We start from the raw sequence: 22,685 nt of genomic DNA, 5'->3' as shown, positions 1-22,685 counted from the left end.
CTTTTCTGTGTTTTCCCCACAAGAGAAAAGCTTTGTTACATACAGATGGCTACAATTTAAACATTCCCTCCAGTTTCTTTATGAGGCAGCTCAGAGAGTGAATGTTTACTTAAAATCCGACTTTTACTTGTCTGATGCCTGTGAAATTAATTAACATCAATCCCAGAAAATTTTAGAAACAAGACTGCGCCTGCAACTTTCCACAAAATATCTGGCCTTCTCCCAACTTTGCCCTCCAACTTCACTAATTTGCTGACCAAAATAACAAAAAGTAATTGTCATTAAATAGGCAGGTTCTTTCTCCCATACAACAGTTCCCTGCTTGGTCAAAGATTCACAGAGTCGACACTCATTTTTTTCCATTGGTCTCTGAAACATATTCTAATTTGGATGTGTGTTATCAAAGAACAATTTAAATTACACTATTTTCACCAGAAATGCAACTCAGTTATTAAAAAGTGGACCCACAGCAGCAAAAGGATGAAATGGACTATGAGATACTTTGTTGTAGAGAGGTATCTATGATAAGGATAATGAAATTTTTGCAGCAACTTGAAAAAAATTGACCTCTCCATCACAGTCAGTGTTTTCAAGGTGAGGAGCAATAAAAACACATCTATTCTGTGTTTTCGTCCCCTTTATAGGCCTGATTTTTTGGGAATTCCCATACGTCATCTTCACACTCCAACTCAAGTGCTTATCACCAGTTCATTTCAACCTCAAATAATTCTTAATTTTAACCCATAATTGCCTATGAAAATCGCAATTTAAAACAATGTCCTATCTTTTCAGGATTATTGTTCATCATAGAAATTAGTGATGGACTTCAAGAAGGATTTGGTAAGGGTTATGCTAAAAGCAAATTACATTTGAGTTTGAAATGTTAAAAGTCCAATTAAAATGAGTTCCAATTTCTGAACCTTTAATTTTAAGTTGAAGAAATTTGGTAAAGTCATGTCTGTGTGTTTTCTTTTAGAATAATAATAAAACAGAAGTGTCCTAAAACCCCCGACAAGCCCAAGTGTGGATTCTTTGGTCTCAAATTTGGATTAAACAATTCCACTTTTGAGACATCTTAAAGTATCTGTCCCTTTTACTTGGGGGTATGATGTTTCTTCTCCTGTAACAAAAATCTCTGTTTTCTCCTAAAAGGCAAAATCAGAAAGCCTAGAGTCACAGTGCTTTTCTAAGATGTTTGAATTATCTACTAAGTATCCTATATAAATTCACTCTGAACATCAGAGTATAGGCAGTATAAACAAAAGCAGTAACATTAATATATATTAACCCAACTTTTGAAAATGTCTCAGAAGGAAGAACAAATATATGAATGACAGTACCATAAAATAAGCTGCCTCTCAGGATTAGTCATACACTTAAATAAATCTGTATTTATAGTATAACTAGCAATTTCATGAAACATAGAAAGAAATACCAAAGCATATCAGCGAACAACATGTCCTCCTCCAAAATCAACAGGCTCTCAGGAAACATTCAGGTTCAACATTCAGTTACTAGGAGCACTGCCTCTCATTGGTAGCGCACAGCAACCATTTTTACGTGCCTTTTTTAAAAAAAAAACAAAACAAAACAAAACAATCTGTCAGTCTCCAGGAAGAACTCTGCTCTGTTACAAGTGTATGTCAACACACACAACTCAAAGTGAGGATGTTCAGCTATCAATTACTGCCGGAAATTTAAATTAGTTCTAAAAATATAGGTTATGTTCTGCTCTGAAATATTTAATCTATTTGGCACTTTTTCTGGGACATTTAATGGTCCATCAGTACAATGTGTTAGACTATAAGAACATAGAATTAGACATACTGTTTGCCAAAGGGATTCTCCATTTAAATAGACAAGCAAAAAGATTAAAAACCAAACACCATGTATGGAAGAAATAAAGTGGATCACTTTATTAAGAAAGAATATTTATATGACACAAATGAAACATCTATCTATAAAACAGAAGCAGACTCAAAGACGTAAAGAACAGACTCAAAGGGCGCCAGGGCAGGGGGAGGAAGGAGTGGACTGGGGGTTTGGGGTTAGCAGACACAAACTGTTATGTATAGAATGGATAAACAACAAGGTCCTACTGTACAGGGAACTGTATTCCATACCTTGTGATAAACCATAATGGAAAGAATATTAAAAGAATGTACATATGCTTAACTGGATCACTTAGATGTATAGCAGAATTAACACAGCATTGAAAGTCAACTATATCTCAATTTTGTAAAAGAAGAAATATTTATAAAAGAGATGCACAATGCAGAGCACAGTAGTCAATGACAAGATGTCTCTCAGTAGCAAACTTCAGAGTATTAGAACAATCCAAGATGCTTTTTAAAAGGGAACTGCTTTGAAGAGAGAGCCACAGATTGTCAGAGAGATGAAAAAGAAGATGTCCTGGATACCCGTGCTTACAATAGAAAGAAAAGTTAAGTAAAAGAGAAAAGATAATAATTCACATTCATTTGGAACTAAAGTAACATTAGAAATCATTCAGCCTAATCCCCACCCTTCCCCCACTGAAATATTTTCCTTGATACAGGTCATTTAATCTCTATTTGAGTATTATTAGAAGCACGTTTATTGGATGAATGAATGGATGGATGGATGGACAAATATTGCTTAAAATAAGTCTCTTAATTTTTGAATTTATATGTTAAAAATGCTTTCCTTATGTCAACTCAAAATTTGTCCCTTCTTAACTTTCTTTGCAGATCCTAGTTTTGTCCTCTATAACAGTTCTGCCTAGTATAAGGAGTATGAGAGCCACAAATGTGAGTCACATAAATAAATTTAAGTTCCTATTAGCTGCACTAAAAAAGTAAAAGAAACACATCATTTTAATTTTAATAATATATCTATTTAATCAAAATATTATTTCAACATATAATCCATATTAAAATATTGTGATTTTATAGATTGCCTTCAGAACTCCAAGTATATTTTGATACTTCCACTGCATCTCAGTCTGTATCAGGCACATTTCAAGTACTTATGAGCCACAAGTGGCCAGTGTCTGCTCTACTGGACAGCTTAGACAATGGTTCACAAATTTGGCTGAACATTAGAATCACAGGAAGCTTTTTGAAAATGTAGATTCCTAGGATTCAACCCCAGAGATACAAACTTAGTTTAGGAAGGTCTGAGAGTATTTCTAACAAGGTAATTAATTAACCATTGATCATCAGACTAATACTTAGGAATCACTGCTCTGGAACAGTACAAAATAAATCTCAGATCTCCCATATATGACTAGTCTTCAAATATCTAAAATATAGGTCATATCTACACTGTCTTTTATTCTCCAGGATAAAATTTTGCTCCAGAACAGCACAAAATAAATCTAAGTCCTCCCTTACATGACGACCCTTCAAATATCTAAAATACAGGGTCACATCTACAGTCTTTTATTCTCCAGGCTAAAATTCCCAAGTTCTTTCATCTGTTCCTCATCTGACATGGTTTCCAAACCTCTCAACTCTCTGGTTGCTGTCCTCTGGGTAGGACTCCAGTTTGGTTCATTTACAGTAGCGGAGAAGTACCACAGCATGGATAACCCAAATCAATCCTGTCTTGGAAATCTCTCTTAGTGCGTTCATATGAATATGAGTGTCTCTGCTAAATGGTGAATTCACAACATATTAAACTAAAACTGTAAACTCTCATTGTCAAGAAGTATTCATGACGTTCAGGTTCCTCACCATGCTGCTGTTTTCCCTGTGGCACACTTCATCTTGGGGTGGAGAAGAGCCATCTCAGAATAATTCAGAGACTAAGTTAAGCAGAACTCGCTTTTTCAATTCATCTCAAACTTCTTGCCTTTTCTTATGACTGGAGAATAGAAGTGTTTTGATTTAGTAGAAGAGCTCTTCAGCCTTCTTTAAAGTTACATAAATATAAAGCATAAAAACATCACACAAAAACAACCAGATCTGTCATGACCAAATGGACTCAATTCAATGCTTCAAATATTCACTTACTGATGGTTTACTGAGCACATTGTGCTTGCCACCACAATAGGCCAGGAGGCCACAAGAAGGAACGAGGTAGAGTTCCAAGCCTCAGGAGATTTCGGATTAGTCAGCAAGACAAGGAGATTCATGTGACAAATATTTATGGAGTTCCTACTATATGGTAGACACTTGACTGATCTATTAGTGAATAAAACATTCCCAAAGCCCTGCTCTTATGAAGCTTACTCTTTAGAGGGAAGAGGGAGAATAAACAATTAATATGATAACTGAATTACACATCATTCTAGACAATAAATGTTATGAAAACTAACAGATCAGACTAAAGTATATGAAGAATACTTGTGGGGTAGAAGACAAGTTGAAATTTTACTCAGCATTCAGAGTAGGCCTCATTAACAAATTGATAGTTGATAAAATATTTGAAAAAAGGGGGAAGACATTTAGATATCTGGGGCAGTAGGATTCCAGGCAGAATAAACAGCCAGTGCAAAGGGCCTGAGTCACGAGAGTGCCGCGCCTGTTTAAGGAACAGCAAGGAGGCCAGTAGAGTTAAAGCCAAGAGCAAGGGGGAGAACAGCAGGCCAGAGAGTAACAGGGCAGGGTAGGAGTGTTCATGTAGGTCTTTGCAGGACATAATAAGAACTTCACCTTTGAGTGAAGTGGAGAACTATTAAATGTTTGGAGCAAAGCAGTGACGTGATGTGAACTATGTGCTGAAAGGATCATTCTAGCAACTATGCTGAAAACAGACTGAAAGGGGGCAAGAGTGTAAACAGGAAGACCACTTAGGAGGCTACTACAATCATCCAGGTCAGAGAAGGCAGTGGTGTGGACCAGGGAAGTAGCAGCAAGAAAACAGAAGTGGTCCGAGTTTTTATATTAAGAAAAAAACCTAGCTACAATACAGTGAGGTGGTTCTTTTAGTAGAGAAAGCTAAGACAGCACAGAAGAAACAACAGTTTCACCAAAGGAAAGATTAGTAGCTTAGCCGAGTCCTGAAAAATATATAAAAGTTCACCAAGAAAAAGAAAGAGGAAGAACCATCCAGAGAAGGGAACCGGCAGAGTTGTTAGTGACCAGGAAAAATAGAGGGCATGATCCTTCTCCTGGGGAACTTATTGTCTCAATAGGGAAACAAGACAGTAAATTACTTAAGATCAGAGTCCCAGTGACACTGGAATGAAAATTAGCAGAGAGACTATGGGGAGAAAAAATCATTCCAACAAGATATGTTCAAGAGAAGTCAAAGATGTAGCAGGAAATGTAGGGAAAGTGACTTTAATCCATAAAGGACCCATAGGGCCACCCAAGGGTCCTGCCAACACTACACTGGCCCTGCAACCACTATTCAAGGTTCCACAGAATCTTATCCTCTATCACCAGCTCCCACCAACAGACCAAATTTGTACTTTGCCAAGGAAGGCCAAGATTACCCAGACAGAAACAGGTAAAAAAACTGGGTTGTTTCTGAGAACTTCTAATGCTTCTCTCCACTATACCGTGACACAAAATCTATATACAACTCAGTTCAGTTCAGGTCAGTCGCTCAGTCGTGTCCAACTCTTTGCGACCCCATGGACTGCAGCATGCCAGGCTACCCTGTCCATCACCAATTCCCGAGCCTACTCAAACTCATGTCCATCGCGTCGATGATGCCATCCAACCATCTCATCCTCTGTACATATGAGACTCAAAATCTAAGCTAGACTTTTAACACACTTAAAGAGCAATGTGTGTTGGGATGACTATAGAGGAACTATATTCTGAATCTTTTGTTGATTTACTCTATGCCCCACCCCCACTTCTGAAAAGTGTACAACAGGGCAAATTATACTTCTTCCTCTACAAATGGACCCATTGTTTCCATCTCTCTCTACCCAAATCAGCATGTCCTCTTCACCCCAATAAAGCCCAAACAGAAAAAACAGAACAGGAGCTGCTGCAGGGCCAGTTTCTCCCCAACTCCAGTTTACCTTCACCTTCATCCCCACATCACACGGCAAGTCACCTTACCTTAGTTCCTCCACAAAACCCAGCTTTCCTACCAGGGAGCCCCTAAAACAATCCAAGGGAGATTGACCTGCTGCTAAGCCGATTCCAAAATGAAAACAATATATGAGTATTGAATGTTTGGTAAATGCCATGCACAGTTTTATTGATATACTTTACACATCAGCTCTAAGAAATAGTACCGTCATTATCTCAGTGGAAGTGGAGATAAGTAGCAAGTTAAAGTTCACACTAGTTAACAAAGGAACCAAGATTTGACCTTGAGATATCTAGCTCTGAAGTCTATGTTCATGACTACTAGAAACTACTACAGCACATCAATATGAACTTGGAATTGCCTCCATAATTTCTTCCCTTTGCTAGACAAGCTAAGTGTGACCTTCTGAGCACTGAATTGTTGTCTTCCTTCTAAATTTTTCCTTTGAAGGGAGAGACACGTGGTTGGCTGGGCTCCCTATCCCTTCCCAGAATGAAGACGTCAGGAAGGTTCCCATCAAGAACAACTCAGCAAGTACCCATATCCAGCTCCTGGCAGCAGCCTTAATGAGAAAGGGAAGAGTAGTGCTTTTCTTCCCATCAGCTCTCTTGTTAATTCTTTTTAATTACGGTAGTCCACATATGAGTTTCAATAAATGTGACGCAAAAGTTACCATAACAAAAATATCCCCCAATACACCATTTGCTTATAAAATGTTTCCACATATGATTGGCATCTATCTCTTCAATGTCAATTCTAAACTGAAGCCTAGCAAAAGATGAAAAGTTTCATAAAGTCAGTAAAAACAATGTAAGAGAAATGCTTACATGACTCAAAGGCACTACCTTTTGATGATCTGACACAGATAGATAAATTTTTAACATGAAAAATAAAAATTTGACCAAAATAATAAATACCTCAAACTGAAAGATTTCTCATAGAAGGTTAAGAACAGTCCTTAGGTATTTTTGCAAAAATAAGCAAACAAAACCCCAACACTTGACTTTATTCTATTTGTTCTTGTAATTGGCTCATGGTTAAATTATTGTCTACATTTCATCAACTATAGACTAGGACAAATAATTTTCAGAGTTCTATCTTCTTTATGCTACAGTTTCAAATTTTCTTTTTCACTATTTACAATTAAATTTTAGTTCCTACTTTACCTCCTGTCCTAATTTATGTAGACATCTTTCTTTCTCTAATATACTTTATGACTTCTTTATGGATGGAGGAGCCTGGTGGGCTGCAGTCCATGGGGTCACAAAGAGTCGAACACGACTGAGCAACTTCACTTTCACTTTTCACTTTCATGCATTGGAGAAGGCAATGGCAGCCCACTCCAGTGTTCTTGCCTGGAGCATCCCAGGGATGGTGGAGCCTGGTGGGCTGACGTCTATGGGGTAGCACAGAGTAGGACACAACTGAAGCGACTTAGCAGCAGCAGCATACACAGTAGCAGTGAAATAAATACTTGTTAAGTTGAATTAATGAATCAATTAAGTTGAAAATCAATAGAAGACATATTACACCTTAACAAGGCTTTAATATCTATTACCTAAGCTATCAGTTACCATATTGACAGATAATTATTTGAATTACAGATAGAAAATAACCCCCCAAAAATAGGTGTCTGCAAAAATGGGGTCTGGAACCAGCAAGAGGTAAAGGAGCCAGTGGGAGATGGAATAAAGCCAAAGAAATGCCCTTCACTTCAGCTATTTTTGAAGATGCACGCCACAACCCTGGTGGCCCAATGGTTAGGACTCCGTGCTTCCACTGCAGGGGCACAGGATCAATCCCTGGTCAGGGAACTAGGATCCCACAAGCCGTGTGTGTGCTTAGTTGCTTAGTCGTGTCCAACTGTTTGCGACCCCATGGACTATAGTTTACCAGGCTCCTCTGCCATGGGAATTCTGGCTCAGCCAAAAAAAAAGACAAGACCATTCTCCTGTCAAAGCCTGTCAAGATTGTTCCAGCTCCTCCCACGTTAGCATCGTACAGAGATCCCTGGCACTTTTGATAGGAAAACTCTAGTTATTCTTGTAGTCCATAGTTCTGAGGACTGCACTCACCGGGTGCCAAACACCATGCTAAGTGCTACCCATTCTACTTCCAAAATATGCATGCTTTCTATTTTCCCTCTCAACCTCTGGATTAACCTGTTGTGGGGAGGAAGGATATATTTTTTAAAAAGAAAAACAACAACAAAAAAAAAACCCATCACTTGATTTTACTGTTTGTTCTGAGAATGAACTCATATTTTTTTTTTCATGTTTCAGTTTTTATTTTTTTTTCCAACTACAATTTTATTTTATTTTTAAACTTTACAAAATTGTATTAGTTTTGCCAAATATCAAAATGAATCCACCACAGGTATACATGTGTTCCCCATCCTGAACCCTCCTCCCTCCTCCCTCCCCATACCATCCCTCTGGGTCTTCCCAGTGCACTAGCCCCAAGCATCCAGTATCGTGCATTGAACCTGGACTGGCAACTCGTTTGAACTCATAATTAAATGATAGAGAGAATCCCTTAAAGACTAATAATATAGTATAAAGACTCTGACTTTATACTTAAACTTTTAAGTCTCAAATGACTAAGTTAACTTTAACTGGCTACTTCAAATTTCCAGTCATTGCACAAATATATTCTCAGGCATAGTTGAAGGCAGGCTCAAAAGAAAGTTTAATTCACTTACAAAATAAATGTTTAACATATACATCACTTTCCTATTGCTGCTGTAACAAATCCCCACAAATCTAATGGCTAAATCAATGCAAATTTATTATCTCACAGTTTTAGAGGTTCAGAAGTCCAAAATGAATCTCACTAGGCTAAAACCGAGGTGTCTGTGAGGCTATGTTCCTCCTGGAGGTTCCAGGGGATAATCCATTTCCTATCTTTTTGTAGCTTCCAGAAACTGCCCACATTCCTCGGCTTATGACCACATTCCAACTTCAAAGTCAGCAAGGGTCAATCAAGTCTTTCTCACATTGCATCACACTGTCTCTTCTGCCTCCCTCCTCCATGGCCATGGCCATGGCCATGGCCCAGCGTACTGTCCTGGGGGGAACCACCTCCAGGACCCAGTGGGAAACCCCCTGAGTGATTACATGAGGCTCACCCAGATAATCCAGGAAAATGCCCATATCTTAAAGTCCACTGATTATGAACCTTAATTCCTTTGGCAACCTTAATCCCTCCATGTAACATAACATATTCGCATGTTCTAAGGATCTAGTACATAGACAGTTGGAGGATCATTATCCAGCCTACCACAATCTATCCTGTAAATGGACAACCTGTCCATCCCTAATGAAACCACATTTACTCTATCCCCAAAGCCCCAAAAGACTCAATCAAGCCTTTAGAATATCAACTCTAAGTTTAAAATCTGGTCTAAATTTTACCAATTCGAAAGCTCCAAATCTCACCATCTAAATCAGGTAAAAATTGAGGCTTTGGATATTATCCATCCTCAGACACAATTCCTATCATCTGTGAAATTCAAGAAACAAGTTATCTCCTCCCAAAATCAATGGTGAGATAGACATGGGATAATAGTTATTGACATTCCCATTCAAAAAGGGAGAAAATGCAAGTTAAAAAATTTAGACACCCAACCCGTGCAATTTTGAAATCCAGCCAAGTAAACTGCATCTGGTTTCAAGGTCCGAGAATAAACCTCTGGGCTGTAAGTTTTGCCTTTGGGGTCTCAGTTCTGCCCATGAAAGGTAGCACATGTTTACAGCTGAACAGTTTAATCAGTATCTTAGTTGTAGAATTTAGGGGGTCCAACAACCTTCTGTCATTAAATCCTCTCACTTCCCCGTTCAGGCCAGAAGTGTTATTGCTGGTATGATCTTCTTAAGAACCTTGTGCATTTCCCATATATGTCATTGAGATTTATTCCAACAGACAAGAGGTTCCTGCCCAAATACCTCTTGGATAGATTTATCTCTATTACGGGCTTCCACTGAGATATGTGAGGGAATTCATGTCACATGTTCAATTTCTTTAAAGAGCCCTCTTTGGAACTGAATACTTTGGCTTTACTTCTGAGGCACTACCAAGATGTTTTTAGGTCACACTATCAGCTTTCTTTCCAAAAAAAAGGCTTTCCTACCAGCAAATCTCCTAATTTCAGCATATTTTGCAATCTGGATAGGCTAAGAATTTCTCAAATGTAAAGTTCTTTTTGCTTAACAATTTCTTCCCTCAATCTATCTTTCTCCTTTCACATTTTACTATAAGCAGTAAGAGAAAGCCAGGCTGCACCTCTGCATATGTATTATCTCAGCTAAATATCTAAATTCATGTTTACAAGTTTGACTTTCCACATAACGGCAGGGCAGAATTCAGCTCAGTTTCCTGCCACTATCTAACAAGGATATCCTTTCCACTAGTCTCCAGTAACATGTTCCTGATTTCTGAGCCCTCACTAGCATTGCCTTTATTGTCCATATCTCTACAAATAGTCTGTTCATGACAGTTCAGGTATTCTCTGAGATGATTTGGGTTTTCTCTACCATGTCCTTCCATCTTTTTCTAAGTCCTCACTAGGAGAACAGCCAACATCCCTATTTATACTAACAGTCTATTCAAAGGAATCTAGCCTTTTTTTCCTATCATGCTTCTCAAAATTCTTCCCGCGTGTGCCTACTGCACAATTTCAAGCTATTTCCATGGTTTTACTTCTTATAGCATCTCCCACTTCCATTTATCAAAACCTGTATTAGTTTCCTATTGCTGCTGTAGCAAATCACCACAAACTTAGTGGCTTAAATCAACATCAATTCATTATCTCACATTTCTGGAGTAGTACAAATGGAATCTTACTGGACTAACATCAAGGTGTCAGCTGTGCTGTATTCCTTCTGGACACACTGAATGAAAATCTGTTTTCTTACATTTTCCAAATTCTGGAGACTGCCCACATTCCTTTGCTCGTGGCCCATTTTTATCTTCAAAGCCAGCAATGTCCAGGTCTAGTCATTCTTTGCCTCATTCTGACACTGGCTATTCTAGCTTCTGCTTTCACATTTAAAGGACCTTTGTGATTGCACAAGGCCTACCTAGATCATCCAAGAAAACTTCCTTATCTTAAGGGCAGCTGGTTTGCAACCTTAATTCCCCCTTGACAAGTAACACAACATATAATTGGGTTCCTAGGATATGAACATCTCTGAGGGACTATTATTAACCCTGCCACAATATATATTGCATAATGATAAACTTTCAATTCTCTTGTATAAATATGATATACCGTGTAACCTGATCCATGCTATCTTCATTTGCTTCATTTCATATCACAATGCTTAGGTTTCCACCACTCTGGGTTTCTTCCATTTTCTCAAATACACTATGCTCATTCAAGGAAAAGATCTTTGCTCATGCTATTTCCTTTGCCTGTGTTAGTCTTTCTGAATCCCCACAGCTCCTCTTCCCCAGACTACTCTTAGGTATCCTTTGGCTATCAGCTTAAGCAATTCTTCTTCAAAGAGCTTCCCTGATCCTACAACTCCCTAAACAAGATGTAGATTCTCTTACATCCTAATTCTATTACATGCCTAATACCTAGCAGAACAGTAATTGCACAAAAAATTCTTCATAACAACATTAATTTTATAATTGAAGGTACTGAAGCTTATAGAAATTAACTTTATGACAGAAACACAAATAATGAAATTCCACTTGTTCCATCTGGTTTCTAAGCCCAGTCACTTAGCCCTTAGTCACATGTGACTGGTCCCTCAGTCACTGTGCTATTCTATTCTAATGGGGCACCAATGATCACTGTTTCTAAGTCCACAGATACTCTCTGACCTTCGCTGAAGGTCAAATATTCACTGAAGACAAATATTCACTGCCACTCATATTCCTTATGCAGTTGCTACCGCCTCATCAAGCCAATGACCCACCACCAGATGTCCAATTTCATTCTTATTTTCAAATACTGTCATCAGGATACACTTGGGAATACTTTTTCCCTTTAAAATATTAAAGTTCTTTAAAAATAATTACTAAAAAATGTATTTCCAAATTACCAAATCAGGGAGGAAATATGCTTTTATTTTATCTACTTCTTTTGTGGAGACTAATGGTATTATAAAAATCTGTGGACACCCCAGAAGAAATTTTCTTAAACCAAAGAGGAAATGATCTAGTTTGGGAACACAGCCAGGGCAAATGTTAAAACCAAAGATCTAAAATCATATGCCCTCGACCTTAAACAAGGTTGGTAGAATTTTATTTATCATTGTACTAGCCCTCAACATTTCAGAATTCTTCAGCATCCAGTCCTCCATTTGTTAAAAACATAAGTATATTTTGGTGGCTTAGTCAGATTACAGCTAGAAATACATGGAAGATCTTGATACAGATTCCAAATTGTTGCCTGTTCACCTGTTTCTTTTGAAAATTATTATCACTGGCACAGATCAAAAGCCACATGTATCAATGGATGATATAATTTAGTATCTTATTACTTCAATTTCCAAAACAATTTTAAACCAAATTTCAACAACAAAACAACTTTTGTATAAAGATCAGATATAACTTTGAAACACATTTCTCTTTGTTTTGTTATATATATAATAAGTATGATTATTAAATAATAGTAGATTCATATTGCATGACAATTTACAAAGAAGTATTTAAATTTGAAAAGTACCAAATTACAAGCATCTTAAAAACCAATAAAGCGAAGAATGAAGTAACCAAAATATTAAATGAGCAAAAGTCATTGGGAAATTATATGCTGAGATTTCTTCAAAGATAAGAGACAAAAGACAGTATGACTGCAGAAGAAAATTGATGGTTCGAAAATCTCTCCCACCTGTTTAGAACATATCTGACAGCACAAACTAACTTATCTGCTAGGTTTATGTGAAATCTGAGAGCATCTCACAGGTTTTGTAATGTGTTACTATTCCTGCTATGACATTTTACAAACTATACAAAAATATCTGCAGCACCCTCAATTCACTATAAAACAAATCCATAAAGTCTTTAGAGGTTAAAAGCTTTTGTCTTTCTAAAACTCGTGAAATCCCAGTGAAGCAACAGGAGTCAGAACTGACTTCTTAACAAGTTTCCACATTCTAATTGTAGAGAACAGAACTTTCCAAGGTAATACAGAACTATCAAGCAGGCTCAAACACCCACCTGCTGTCAATTTTAAATTCTCAATCTGAGAATAAGAGAAATCATTACAGCATAATAAACACATTAGTAACATAAGCCTACTGAGAACACCGGCATGTGTGCAAGCTCACTCACTCAGTCCTGTCAGACTCTTTGCAACCTCATGGCCTGTAGTCCGCCAGACTCCTCTGTCTGTGGAATTTTCCAGGCAAATATACTGGAATGGGTTGCCATTTCCCACTCCAGGAGATCTTCCCGACCCAGGGATCAAACCAGTAGCAGGCAGATCCTTTACCACTGTGCCACCTGGGAAGTCCCCACCCAGTAGCAAAAACTTGCTAATTGATTGGCTATATGAAATAAGGTTGACAGTTAGACAAGAAATAAAACTTCACATCTCCAAATCTCTTAAAACCTTGCTTCTTGGGCATTTAATCTTTCTAAATATTGGTCTTGGTACCAACACAGAAACAAAAGCAGTTCATCAGTGTGCACTGATACATAGTAACTATGGACAACTCATTTGCAACACAATGCGGATCTTGAACAACTGACAATTTAAATAAAAATGAATACTAAACATTTCTTTTTAAAATTAACCAGAAAAGATATTGGTGCCTTCTGACTATTTCCGAGAAATTGTCTAGCATTAGAACATAAAATGCACAGTCCTGAAGGTTTCTATTTGTGACAGCTCAGACACTCTTCAGAGAAAGCCAAGAAGAACACCAATATAATTTAAAGGACTTTTCAAAATTTTAAGGACACTTCAATGCCATTTATTTATCAGGAGCTTTGGCTTCCATAAAGCTTTCCAGTTACTCAATCTGGCAGTCCTGAAATAATTTTGTTTACAGTTCACAGGGATTGAAAAATCAGAGACTGAAAAAAAAAGGAGAAGAAAAAGAAAAAACAGGAGTTTAACCCTAATAAGACCTTTATTCCACTCTGTGAATTTGCTGACAGTCTAATCTTATTTCCTTTATTAGATTTGGTCATTGTTTTTAAAGGATTCAATATCAAAGTCACACACACTCCCCACCAAAAAAAAAAAAGACTTAAGTAAATAAAATATTATCACAAATATCTGTCATAATAAAAACATTTAGTGGGTGCATCATAATTAAAAGAGAAAATTACATTTAACATATTGTAAGAGTAAACTTGTTTAAAATAAATGCAACACAGGTCAGTTTCCTCCTTTTCCAACTGTAAGCTTTGGTATTACTGTCCATGGTGACACATACTGGCTATATTGAGCAACAACACCTCTACAGCAACACTCAAGTTTTATTTTATGCCTATTTCTTGGTGGTAATTTTGCTGAAGAAGTTTTATTTTGCATATCCAACTCTTTATTAATTATGAGTTGCCGTGTTTCTGAAAGCACAGCACCAAAATCACAAAAGAAAAATCTGGGTGGGGTGGGGAAAAGATGCTTTAGTCAGTCCATCAAATATGTTAAACCAAATTCCACTTCTCTTATGCCTTTATCTGTACTTCACCATATGGGAAACTACTCTTTCTGTATGTGTTTAGCTACCTTTTAGAATATTCATGTTACAGCATCTCCCCACAAACCAAGAAACCTTCAAAAGTGTTGGTGAATCAACGCTGAAGGTTTGATTCATTGGAGTTTGCTTCTGACTACCTAAAACAGGTAAATTTAAATGCAGACACGTGCATAGCCAGTCCATTGACTTCAACAAAAACGTTTTAAATTCCTAAGTACACAATTAATGGTGAGACAAAGAATACTTTAAGAGAATATTATTTCTTTTCTCTTGTTATTGATGGAGAAGAATCATTATCTTTCAATGAGGAATCTTAAATATATTGTTTGTGACATACAGTGCTTACAACTATTGAAAGATTTAATTTTCCCACAAAGCTACCCACATAAAGAAATTCGTCCACAACTGAGCACTATTGTACCTGAAACTTTCAGAGAGCAATGTCTTAACTAAGATTAAGCTACCCTATTTCCTACCTAAATCAATTTCACCCAGATGTGGTGTTTGCTATAATTCATTGTTCCCCAGACTCCAGAATCAACCATCTGCCATCGGAGTTTCTGCACAGTAATTAAGGAACTATCTATTAGACTGGCAAGAGTACAAAGTAAGGAAGAGGAGGGGGCGGGAGAAGAGAGAAACAAGCCACTTAAAAAGAGGTGGAAGATGTGTGTATTTCACACTGACCCCTCCACGTCTCAGCTCAGATACTGTCATCCATGAGGCAGAACAGAAGTTAGGAGGAGCGGCCAGGCCAGCTCCTCCCGGGGTTATCCGAACTGAAACCGCGCTGGGGACTGAGCACGCTCCTCATACCTTGAAAGAGAAAGGCTTTCGTCCCATTGTGCAGCCCGGGGACCTGGCGCACTCCGGTCGTGGACTCCCCAAGTTCTAACTCCGTTAAGACGTCAATCTGCAGGGAGGGGTCCACACCAAGACCCCAAACTGGTGGGAGTGGGGAAGGGAGGAGAAAAGAAAGAAAAAGCTCCATCAGAATACAAGCCTCTTCTTTCAGGGCAGCAAAGAACCGCGTCTTCGAGACAATATTGGAAACTGACGACGAGAGGCGACTGCCTCCGCGGCCGCGGAGAGCCTTACCTGAGATCAGCAGCCCAGCTTTAAATAGCGGAGCACCCAGTCCCATTTCCGTGACCTACTTTAAACCCTGCTCGGTGCAAAGTTCCCCTCGGCCCTCAGACCCTAGACTTGGGGTGTGACCCGCCCTGCGGTCTCCAAGATAAGCACAGGGATTTAAAAAAAAAAAAAAAAATCCAAATCCAAACCCACCCCCGACTCCAAGCTTCCCACTCCAGACCTACTTCAGGTGGAGGGAAAGCGAGGTGTCCCCAGGCAACTGGGGCTGCCCCGAGGTGGGAGCCATCCCTTCTCCCGCCCCAGCTCTGCGGCCACTCACCTGCTCCGAGACCGAAGAGCAAACAGAAGGTTCTCAGTAAGACCCGAGACTCCATGGTGCCGATCTGCTCAGTCCATCGTCTCCCTCTTTAAAAATAAAAATCGAAGAGGTTCTTGGAATCAAGCGGGAAAAAATATCGCTTGTCTTTCCTGCCGCTGGCTTGGATTTACTGATTAGTAAGATTAGTACGATTTGGTTGCTAAGAAAAAAAAGGGAGGACCCCCCAAGCACGTGAAGAACTTAGACCCTCCAATGCGCACATCATTCCCACACGCAGAGCCCAGGCGGCGGGCGCGGGTTGGGACGGGGCCCGGAGGGAGGGGTCGGCCTCGCCGGGGGCTGCTCCGCCGGGAAATTAGCTCTTGAGCCCAATCAAAGCAGCGGAAGGAGCACACTCCCGGAGGAAAGGAGGCAGCCCCAAGAAAGCCCAGACTGGGGTGGCCCCGCACCCGCCCGTCTTCCCTGCCGCCCGAACCTGTTGTAAAGGCAGAGACAATGGAGAGAGCGCCGGGAGACGCGCTGAGAGACTGCTCCTCGGCGAGGGAGGGGCGTGTCGGGGAGGCGGGGAGAGGAGGAGAAGGGAGGGAGTCCGAGGGCGAGGCCCGGCGCCCCGCGTCCCTCTCCTACGCGGGCTTTTCGGTCCCCAAGCCCCGTCTAGCGAACCCCGGAGCGGCGACAACCTCCGCCGCGTCCTCCCTCTCTCGCCGATCCCGGCTACGCTAAGCTCCTTCGGGATCGAAAGATCTTATTTCAAGGTGCTAAGTTGATGGGCGGTCGTTGCTCTCACCCCTCAATTTTGGGCGCGTGTCTAGAAAGACAGACGGAGAAAGAGAAAGGACCACCCAACTGCAGAAGGCGAGGCTAGATGGAGACGCGCTCGCCCGCCCTTTAGGCAAAGGAGGGAAGCGCAGCCCCGCGGACTAGAGAGGGGAATCCCTCTCGGAGGCTTGCGGAGGAAGATTCTAAAGCAGCTAGACTCCCGCGGTGGGGCTGGAAGTAGGGAGAAACGGGCGGAGACTGGTGGCGAGCCTGGGAAGCCCTGGGAGCTCCGGGGGAGAGATTCCCTGCCCGGGGCGGGGCGCTGGAGAGCTTCCCCCGCGCGGAGAGAGCAGGGGAGAACTTAGCCGGAAACTGCTGGACAGCTCCGGGACCTCGCGCGCCCCCTGCCAAACACAGCGCCCAGGTCCGGGCTCCGGTTCTCCAGGACAAGCACACAGCATGAGGCAAGGGCAGCAGTCAGGGTGCCTGCCTATGCCAAAAAAAAAGACAAAAATGGTAGATCGATAGATAGAGGTTCCTTTAAATTTTGAGGTAAATTTTGAATAATGACACTTAAGTCCCATACTGAGGAAGTTTGAAAAGCGATTAAAATGTTAATCTATACAAAGGACACGACTGAGAGACTTCACTTTCACTTTTCACTTTCATGCATTGGAGAAGGAAATGGCAACCCACTCCAGTGTTCTTGCCTGAAGAATCCCTGGGACAGAGGAGCCTGGTAGGAGGCTGTCTATGGGGTCGCACAGAGTCGGACACGACTGAAGCGACTTAGCAGCAGCAGCAGCAGCATACAAACAAAGGTCAACTGAGTTTCTTAATTTTCCATCCAAACAAGTACATTCTGAATTCTCGAAAGGAGCCTACACAGTTACCAAAATACCTACTGGGTAGAGTCTGAGATTCCAGCAGGGCAATATATACTCAATTATACTATAATAGGAGGAGGGCACAGCAACCCACTGCAGTATTCTTGTCTGGAGAATTCTATGGACAGAAGAGCCTGGCGGGCTATAGTCTGTGGGGTCACACAGAGTTGGACATGACTGAAGCAACTTAGTAGCATACTATAAAAGGATGAGTGGAACATATTTAGCTCTGTCTTTGGAATTTTTAAAGGAAAAATATCAGAATCTGGAAGTTTTTCCAAATTAAATTTAAATGATCTTTCCTTATCAGTTTTTCTATTTGATTCTATTTCTAATTTTGTAAACTTTTGAGAAGTAGATCCGTACTTAAATGTGATGAAGTATTGTTTTATGTAACTTCACAAACTTTCAAAACTACACAAATGAAATTAATGTAATTGAATTGAATTAATTCAAAGGAAATTATTCATCAGGAAATTAAAGATCTTTCTATAGCAGTACAACCAAAGTAATGAATTGTAACACTATTTACAAAAGTGACATTGAAAACTGAAAGATAAAATCAGAGGAAAAAAATAAATATACATATACACACATATTTAGAGGAACCAGAGATCAAATTGCCAACATCCGCTGGGTCATCAAAAAAGCAAGAGAGTTCCATAAAAATATCTATTACTGCTTTATGACTATGCAAAAGCCTTTGACTGTGTGGATCACAATAAACTGTGAAAAATTCTGAAGGAGATGGGAATACCAGACCACCTGACCTGCCTCTTGAGAAACCTGTATGCAGCTCAGGAAGCAACAGTTAGAACTGGACATGGAACAACAGACTGGTTCCAAATAGGAAAAGAGGTATGTCAAGGCTATATATTGTCACCCTGCTTATTTAACTTATATGCAGAGTACCTCATGAGAAATGCTGGGCTGGAAGAAGCACAAGCTGGAATCAAGATTGTCGGGAAAAAAATCAATAACCTCAAATATGAAGATGATACCACTGTTATGGCAGAAAATGAAGAAAAACTAAAGAGTCTCTTGATGAAAGTGAAAGAAGAGAGTGAAAATTTTGGCTTAAAGCTCAACATTCAGAAAACTAAGATCATGGCATCTGGTCCCATCACTTCATGGGAAATAGATGGGAAAACAGTTGCTGACTTTATTTTTCTGGGCTCCAAAATCACTGCAGATGGTGACTGCAGCCATGAAATTAAAAGACGCTTACTCCTTGGAAGGAAAGTTATGACCAACCTAGACAGCATATTAAAAAGCAGAGACATTACTTTGTCCACAAAAGTCCGTCTAGTCAAGGCTATGGTTTTTCCAGTAGTCATGTATGGATGTGAGAGTTGGACTATAAAGAAAGCTGAGTGCAGAAGAACTGATGCTTTTTTTTTTTTTAATTTTATTTTATTTTTAAACTTTACATAATTGTATTAGTTTTGCCAAATATCCAAATGAACTGATGCTTTTGAACTGTGGTGTTGGAGAAGACTCTTGGGAGTCCGTTGGACTGCAAGGAGATCCAACCAGTCCATCCTAAAGTAGATCAGTCCTGGGTGTTCATTGGAAGGACTGATGTTGAAGCTGAAACTCCAATACTTTGGCCACCTGATGCGAAGAGCTGACTCATTGGAAAAGGCCCTGATGCTGGGAAAGATTGAGGGCAGGAGGAGAAGGAGACGACAGAGGATGAGATGGTTGGATGGCATCACCGAATCAATGGATATGGGTTTGGGTAGACTTCACCAGTTGGTGATGGACAGGGAGGCCCGGTGTGCTGCAGTTTATGGGGTCGCAAAGAGTTGGACATGACTGAGTGACTGAACTGAACTGAACACACATACAAAGAAACACAATATTGCCAATATCTTGATGTAGCCCAGTGAAATCTATTTTAGACTTCTAAACTACAGAAATGTAAGATAATAAATTTCTGTTGCTTTAATCACTAAATTTGTGGTGATTTGTTTCAGTATTCAGAGAAAACTAATATAAATACTAACCACATAAAATTCAGTCAAAATGGTAGCTTCTACAAACCCTGTATTCATAAATACATCTCAAAGCTAAATAAAATTTCTAAGAATATTTTATTCACAGATGAACTTTAAATTAAAAAAGAAAGAAAATATTCCCAGATGCCAGGGAAAAATAAAGATAACTGAAAATTGGCAGGAAAAAAAACTGATTCAGGTGATGATTATCAGAGGGTAGGACACAAAGGTTTCAGATGCGGTACATACCTCAAGACAATGGAGTAGAACTTTATCATCCACACGAGAACTAGAAACAATGAATTATGGCCAAAGCCATAAGGATGTTACTGATCCTTTCAATAAGAATATGGAGATTTGAAGTATTATATTGTATATATATATACACACATATTTTGCATGTTGACCCAAGAACAAGAATGTTTGCCAGTTGCATATGACTGTAGGTAGAAAACAAAGTCATCTATCAGTTCAGTTCAGTCGCTCAGTTATGTCCGACTCTTTGTGACCCCATGGACTGCAGGATGCCAGACTTCCTGTCCATCACCAACTCCCAGAGCTTACTCAAACTCATGTCCATTGAGTCAGTGGTACTATCCAACCGTCTCATCCTCTGTCATCCCCTTCTCCTCCCACCTTCAATCTCTCCCAATATCAGGGACTTTTCCAATGAGTCAGTTCTTCACATCAGGTGGCCAAAGTATTGCAGTTTCAGCTTCAGCATCAGTCCTTCCAATGAATATTCAGGACTGATTTCCTTTAGGATGGACTGGTTGGAGCTCCTTGCAGTTCATGGAACTCTCAAGAGTTTTCTTCGACACCACAATTCAAAAGCATCAATTCTTTGGCGCTCAGCTTTCTTTATAGTCCAACTCTCACATCCATACATGACTATGAGAAAAACCATAGTTTTGACTAGACAAACCTTTGTCAATAATGTCTCTGCTTTTTAATATGCTGTCTAGGTTTGTCATAGCTTTTCTTCCAAGGAGTAAGCGTCTTTTAATTTCACGGCTGCAGTCTACAGGCAGTGATTTTGGAGCCCAAGAAAATAAAGTCTGTCACTGTTTCTCTTGTTTCCCCATCTATTTGCCATGAAGTGATAAGACTGGATGCCATGATTTTCATTTTTTGAACGTTGAGTTTTAAGCCAGCTTTCTCACTCTCCTCTTTCACATTCATCAAGAGGCATTTTAGTTCCTTTTGCTTTCTGCCATAAGGGTGGTGTCATCTGCATATCTGAGGTTATGGATATTTCTCCCAGCAATCTTGATTCCAGCTTGTGCTTCATCCAGTCCAGCATTTCACATAATGTACTCTCCATATAAGTTAAACAAGCATGATGACAATATACTTGTATATTGACATAAGCCTTGACACATTCCTTTCCCAATTTAGAACCAGTCCATTGTTCCATGTCTGGTTCTAACTATAAAAAATGTCAAATCTCAAGCCTTGACATGAGCACATGATCTAAAATTACATCTTCACTGGTATAAGAAATTCTAAAATCAAAAATTAGAATAAAACCCCCAGCATGTCCTGAAGAAGCAAATGTAAGAATTCTATTAGGGGAGCTTCCACAACTTCTGGCATATAAAAGAAAAAATTCTGATGAAAATATAAGCACAAAATAATAACAATAATAAATTGCATTGAAGTAAAATACCATGAAAATCATTCAGGAGGCAAACACATGTAAAAAAAAGAGAATTAGTATCTCATGAACTCAGTATATCTGAAAAGCATAATCAAAAATACTAAAAAATATATTTTAAATCATTAGAGTTTTTAAGGCATAGAAAAAATAATGAAGGTGCAGAACTATGTGAGTAATTATTAGGCAGATTTCAAAGGAAACCAAATAGAACTTCTAGAAATAAAGTGAAAGTGTTAATTGTTCAATCGTGTCCAACTCTTTGTGACCTCATGGCCTGTAATCCCACAAGCTCCTCTGTCCATGAAATTCTCTAGGCAAGAATACTAGAGTGGGTAGCTGTTCCCTTCTCCAAGGGATCTTCCTGACCAAGGGATTAAACTCAGGTCTCCAGCATTACAGGGGATTCTTTACCATCTGAGCCACCAGGGGAGCCCTCTAGAAATAAACATATATCTTAAAAATTAAATTTTTAAAAGCATTGGCTATAAAAAGCAGCAGATAAAATAAAGATGGAAATTAGGGGGGAAATGTAGGAATAAAAAATGAGATCTGAAGATATTGTTGAAAATCAGGCAAGAATGATAAGGAGATGGAAAACATGAAGAATGTTACCATTAGAAGAGCCAACACACAATTATTCAGAGACGTAAAATAAGAGACTATAGAAAATGGAAGGAGATGGTGTCACTGGAAATGTTTAAACAAATAAGAGTGAAAAGCTTTGAGGAATTAAAGTATGCATGAGAATCTAATCCTGGGTGAGACGGAAAAAGCAGACCTCACCCTTTCTCTCCCACTTAATGATTCCAAACCTGGTATGGTTGGAGTATTTGAATGCATAGCGTATATGAGGACTCTGAAAATTAGGCAGTAGCAGGAAAACTGAGAAAGAAGACCAGAGTTTGGAGTACCACCACAGTGGCAGTGAGTACTTCTAAGAAATATACCATCACTCAAGTCAAAGACTGCCTCTGGGTGATACTCACATGAGATAAAACTGAATATACTATAATGTCTTTGAAATCTCTCCAAGAAGGCTAGTCAAAACTCACAGTCTAAATCTGACAAGGCCAACTGCCTGCTCTAAAAAAAAAAAAATGACGTGCTCTATAGTACTTAAAATTCAAAGCACTTAACAATATTCAAATGTTCAAGATATAATCTGAAATTATTTGGCATATGAAAAATGAAGGAAACTTCAACTTACATGAGAAAAATAAAATCAACATTTACCAATGCCAAGATAACATAGATGTTGGAATTATCTGAAAAAGACACTTAAAAAGCTATTTTAAAATACTCCATAAAATAAAGGCAAACAAATGA

At 39.3% G+C, this 22,685-nt stretch overlaps 1 protein-coding gene across 4 annotated transcripts in view; it reads right to left on the bottom strand.

Moving 5' to 3' along the window:
* Window positions 1-22,685, bottom strand: part of NELL2 (neural EGFL like 2) — a 507,676-nt gene that overhangs the window by 367,086 nt on the left and 117,905 nt on the right. For 2 of the 4 annotated variants that reach the window (XM_086399811.1, XM_086399808.1), the window contains 2 exons: window positions 16,054-16,139; window positions 15,456-15,584 (listed from right to left, as the gene is read on the bottom strand). In XM_086399811.1, the coding sequence (XP_086255937.1) occupies window positions 15,456-15,584; window positions 16,054-16,108 (184 nt within the window). In that variant the 5' untranslated portion in view covers window positions 16,109-16,139. Of the gene's footprint in view, window positions 1-15,455; window positions 15,585-16,053; window positions 16,140-16,528; window positions 17,160-22,685 lie in introns of those variants that run through there. The other 2 variants (XM_086399809.1, XM_086399810.1) reach the window with 2 other exon arrangements.

Source organism: Bos grunniens, chromosome 5, assembly GCF_055505025.1.
Source record: "Bos grunniens cultivar Pamir isolate PY7600 chromosome 5, Bosgru_T2T1.0, whole genome shotgun sequence".
In the NCBI taxonomy this organism is placed as follows: Eukaryota; Metazoa; Chordata; class Mammalia; order Artiodactyla; family Bovidae; genus Bos; species Bos grunniens.
Note: the sequence above shows the minus strand (reverse complement) of the source record. Positions and strands in the feature narration are given on the sequence as shown.